Raw genomic sequence first — 5,559 nt, forward strand, 5'->3', positions numbered from 1 at the left:
CCTAGGCTCTTCGGTCAAATCCTTACCTCGGTCGGGATTAAAAATCACGCCCTCCTGATTATCACCACACCACAGAGGCAGTGCCTGGCAGCCCTGACTAGCTGACTACTAATAGGAAATGTAGGAATACATTACTTTCTTTAATATAGGATAAGGAAAGTAAATTTCGATGTTTGATTTTCGGCGAATTTATAAAATATATTATATTAAATGTACCTATCTACCTACTTATCTAATAGTGAACAATTTATGCAGACCTGCATCTCACTCTTATTCTTCAGAAAATTCGATTGGATAATTTTCGAAAGAATTGTCTTTTGTTAGCAATCAGTGATTTATTGGAAAACGATATACTCCCACGATTTGTTCAATTCTTTATAAACTGCCTTTTCAATTCATCAGTTCTTTGTGATTTCTAAACTGGTCTATGTAGGTAGGTATGGTATTTATCCATGGATTTTGTGAAAAGTACCGCTTCTATTGACACGAAAAATTTCAAGACATGACCAAACGTATTTTTGGTCAATTAGAATAGAAATTCCAATATTTTGGAATCACTTTCTTACCTATCTTTAGTGGAGATGGCAAGTGTCCTAAGTCCTTGTACTTTGTAATCGTGCCTATTATGTTCTGTATTTTAGTCTAATCTAATCGCTTCATATGGATTTTGTGAAAAGTACCGCTTCTATTGACACGAAAATTTTCAAGACATGACCAAACGTATTTTTGGTCAATTAGAAATTCCAATACCTATTTTGGAATCACTTTCTTACCTATCTTTAGTGGAGATGACAATTTCTGTTCTTTTTAGTGGAGATGGCAAGTGTCCTAAGTCCTTGTACTTTGTAATCGTGCCTATTATGTTCTGTATTTTAGTCTAATCTAATCGCTTCATGTGTCGTAGCATGCCCATCCCGTAGTATGCCTCTCATCAGATGGACGAGAAGAGACACAATACTTCTCACTCTGTTGAAGTCTCTGTGCTTGGAATACGGTTTGCACTCAGCCCCATGAGGACAGAATGAGAAATGACAAGTTGAGATCCCAACAAAAAGGCGAGGCATAAAAGCTTCATTTGATCTTGTCAGCAAAAAGACCCACTTCTGTGGTCGAATGGCTGGGAGTACTGACTCTCAATCCAGAGGAGCTAGGTTCGAGTCCGAGCTAGGATGGAGATTTTCTGATCAAATGGATGATTCCCTTGTTACAGGTTCCTATATGGAACTTCTTCTTACGTGTTAAAACAATATTTCAATGGTGGAGATATGACAAATATTGTTTAATTATTATATTTATTTATTTTTGAGAGCCTGTTTGACCAGTGGATTATGGTTTGAATTTAAAATAAAGTCTCCGTTGCAATCCACCAGTCCAGCAGTGATTCATTTTAAATTAAACCCTAATAAATGTCGGTTTCTCCCCTCAGAGTCATGGACCAACACAAGATGTCCCCGTCAGAATGGGAGTCCTCCATCACCACATGGTGGAAAGAACACAAGGGTATGCTCCGTGAAGATGCCATGATGGAGTACCTCAAGATAGCCCAAGATCTGGAGATGTATGGCGTCAACTATTTCGAAATCAAGAACAAGAAGGGAACTGAGTTGTGGCTGGGAGTGGATGCCCTCGGTCTGAACATCTATGAGAAGGAAGACAAGTGAGTAGACCCGAGGTTGTGGGTTCGATCCCTGAAACGTACATTCCCCTTCAACCAATTTCAATTTAAACACATTTATATTCAACTCCGTATGATATGAGGATAAAGAAAGGTACGGAAATTTTTGTGTTTGCTTGGATCATGAAATCATGTACGATAATATCATAGATGATTTTATGTCGTATCGTAAGCACGTAGGCTGGAAAACATTATTCAAATGGAGCTCAAAACAAATAAAGTGGAAGTTTTTTTTTTTTTTTTTTTTTTTTTTTTTTTTTTTTTTTTTGGCAATGGCCTCAAAAACCTTTGGTTTGGTAACCACTGCGTTGTATTTTTGTAATCTCCGCTTTTGCTTTGCAATAACTCAGTGGATACCTCCCTATGAACTCAGTTTTAGATACTTACCTATGTGGATAGGTATGTATATAGGTATATACCTATTATATTACCTATCTAGATATTGTACTTATTGCAATATTGTAGAAGTTATTATTTTACTGCACAAATCACAGTGTAGTCATTATTGAAATCAGTGCTGTAGGTATGCTAAGGGAGGGGGATACAAAGCATGATCCTCATTACTTGCTGTTCGATAGATTACTCCTGTTAATAAAAGTAATTTAACAAAAATGTTCAGCTTTATTTTTATCAGTCTAACTTATGTTGAGCCTCATTTTTACTTTTTGAGCCTTATTTTTGATTTTTTACCTCTTTAACTAATGTTAAGTCTTATTTTTACCAGTTTAACTAATGTTTCCCATTGTTTCTGTCTCCTGCTCTAGGTTATGAGTCAAGATGTGAAAAAAGAGAATCCCCTGCAGTTTAAATTCCGCGCCAAATTCTATCCAGAAGATGTTGTAGAGGAGATCATTCAGGACATCACACTCCGTCTGTTCTACCTTCAAGTAAGTAGAAGCGCTGGGTCGCGGGTTCGATTCCCGCCCGGGCCGAACTGTTTGTTTTGGTTAGATCTTGTGACCAATTTTTGATGTACTTTAAGTGGGCCGATTGACTGAAACTTGGTACAGTTAGGTATTGACTGAAACTTGGTCTTTCTCGGAGAAACTGATTTTTATCCTGTCTTTTCCCTTTGATTAAGGGGACGATAAAATCGCCGGTGTTACAATTCCCTCTATCAAAAAGAAGAAAAGAATCCACAATTCCGAGGAGCAAGCGCTCCTTGTTTACAAATTTCGCAGTATTCCTTTGTATTTAAGGAGTGTGCTTGAAATTTACAATTAACCGGATCCTCACATATTCTAATTAGCTCCTAAAGTAAGGTGGTAAGGTAAGGTTAGGTACATGGATTACGGAAAACAAGGCGAATTTCTACTCGTAATGTAAGCACTTGTGGCATCGACTGTATCTAATACAGAGCACAGGCAACAGAGATAAGATAAGATAGACACCGGGTGTGTCAACTCAGTGACAAATTAGATACCTACCACTCTTACTTAGGTTAAAAAACAAACTGAGAAAAAGCTAGTCCCTAGTTAGCTTGGAAGTTAGAGCGTCTGCCTTGTAAACACTAGCACTCGTATTTATGAACAAGAATGATCGTTCTTAGATCAGTCTCAAGTCAAAATTGACCAATCAAATGCCTTGAGACTATGCTAAAATTTATGGATAAAAATAGGGGTTTTGTTGGATATTATTACCTGAGATTTACCACTTGCGCATAATTTTTATATGGAAAACGTTGTTGTTTTTGTTGTTTGCAAATGTCAGGTTATTTGACTACTAGGTCATTTTACTTCTGGCTTCCCAATATTTACCTACAATATCATTGCTGGCTTCGAAGGACAAGAGTTAAGGTGAACTGAATATGGAAAACGTAAAATTCCCACGTTAAGGTTCATTAATAATATTTAATAGTGACCAATCTCCTTCCTATATTATTTCAGACTCACGCCAAAGATCGGGTTCCCCTGGTCGGAGATTCGCAACATTTCCTTCAACGATCGCAAGTTCATCATCAAACCGATCGACAAGAAGGCGCCCGACTTTGTGTTCTTCGCGCCCCGCGTGCGCGTGAACAAACGCATCCTAGCGTTGTGTATGGGTAATCATGAGCTGTATATGCGTAGACGCAAACCGGACACGATCGATGTGCAACAGATGAAGGCACAGGCCAGAGAGGAGAAGAATGCTAAGCAGCAGCAGAGGTAAGGGATTGAATTTGTCTTTGATGTCCTGGACCACAATTAGAGTTTAAAATTTAGTCTCATTTGCTGATTTCAATTTTTTTAGCCGATTAGATTGCTTAATTCAAGAGTTAAACAAAGTTTAATATCGGTTTGTGGACCCGGTATTATATTTGTCTGTCTGTTTCTCCAACGGATGATCATATTTAACTCTTTCAGGATATTTTCTCATGGGGGCCAATTGGACCTAAGAGGAAATCTTTTTCCGAGTGAGTTCGACAGTTCCATTTATTGTATATTTCCAGAGACAAGCTACAGCTGGAGATCGCTGCCAGAGAGAAGGCCGAGAAGAAACACCAGGAGTCTGTGGAGAGACTCAAACAGTTGGAGGTGGAGATGGCGAAGAGAGACCAGGACCTGATGGAGGCTCAGGAGATGATAAGACGTCTGGAGGAACAACTCAAACAGCTACAGGCCGCCAAGGAGGAGCTGGAGGCCCGCCAAACCGAACTACAGGTAAGAGGAACAGTTCTGTTTCGAGAGTTTTGTATTGTGTTTTTTCGATGAAGAAAAGTTGGGTATAAGAGCTCCTTGCCACTTTTTTTACACAAAAAGCCCTCTCTGGGGCTTAGATGTAGGGCAAAGAGCTGAAACAGCCCCTAAAGCTTATACGAATTAGCCACTTGAAAAATAATAAGTTGGTCAACAAATATAGTAATAACTTATTAATCGCCAGTGATAAGTAATAATTAAAATTATAACTAGTAGGTATAGCTTCTGAAACGTTACCATTGTGATACTTTCAGGTATCACACATGAGCCTTTTCTAGATGATGTTGTAACTATTCTTAAATACTTCCAACTTGCTTTGCAAATCAAACTTACAATTTGCTTGAATTAGACCATAATCTGAGTTCGAACTTGAAACTAGATTAAGTTTTACTGATAATAATAAGCAATTTGATTGGTTGATGTTGAATTTTAGCTTGAACTTCAGCCAATTAGAAACCAGTCTAACCTGAACAAGGTATAAAACTCGGATTGTGGTCCTAGACACTAATCGCACATTACCCAATAATAATAGTGCTTATAATAATAATAGTGCTTATTTATACTGCTCGCATAGGACTGAAAAGTCCCTTTACTCTAGCAGTAGGCTACTACTATTATTGTGGTAAGAAGAAGGAGGAAATCTATACAAATTGTTCTTAAGGATGAAATTCGAGGAGAAAAAAATGTTTCTCTTTACAAATTGTCGAAGATAATTTCCTAAGCAAACCTTATTCTTCTCTGAAGCCTCGAAGCCTGAACTTTAGGATTTTTAACGAAATCCCCCCTTTTTTTCCCACATCTTTTCCCCCTTCTTCTTCTTCTTCTTCTTCTTTTTCTTCATCTTCTTCTTCTTTTTCTTCATCTTCTTCTTCATCTTTTTCTTCATCTTTTTCTTCTTCTTCTTCTTCTTCTTCTTCTTCTTCTTCTTCTTCTTCTTCTTCTTCTCTTCTTCTTCTTTCTTTCTTTCTTTTTTTCAACTTTTTTCCCAAGTTAAAAATAGGTGCACCCGTGCACACACAGAGAAAGCATTTAATATCTTGCACGAAATCAGCATTGAATGCTTATGCTTAATTAAAGGTAAGTTAAGGGGAAATAGGTTTCGTTTCCGTGCCGAATATAGGTGAACTTGCACTAGTTTTTGTTTTATTTTTACCTTTTTTTATTTATATTAAAATTGTTTTTTTTTTTTTTTTTTTTTTTTTTTTT

At 37.3% G+C, this 5,559-nt stretch overlaps 1 protein-coding gene across 1 annotated transcript; it reads left to right on the top strand.

Moving 5' to 3' along the window:
* Positions 1–1,391: 1,391 nt before the first annotated feature.
* Positions 1,392–4,317, top strand: LOC103519094 (moesin/ezrin/radixin homolog 1; the record flags this gene model as incomplete). Its single annotated transcript, XM_026830698.1, is given in 3 exon segments — positions 1,392–1,657; positions 3,562–3,822; positions 4,107–4,317. Coding segments are annotated over 3 exon segments (723 nt in total), but the record flags the coding sequence as incomplete, so codon positions are not given.
* Positions 4,318–5,559: the final 1,242 nt, after the last annotated feature.

Source organism: Diaphorina citri, unplaced genomic scaffold, assembly GCF_000475195.1.
Source record: "Diaphorina citri unplaced genomic scaffold, Diaci psyllid genome assembly version 1.1 scaffold2532, whole genome shotgun sequence".
Lineage (NCBI taxonomy): Eukaryota > Metazoa > Arthropoda > Insecta > Hemiptera > Psyllidae > Diaphorina > Diaphorina citri.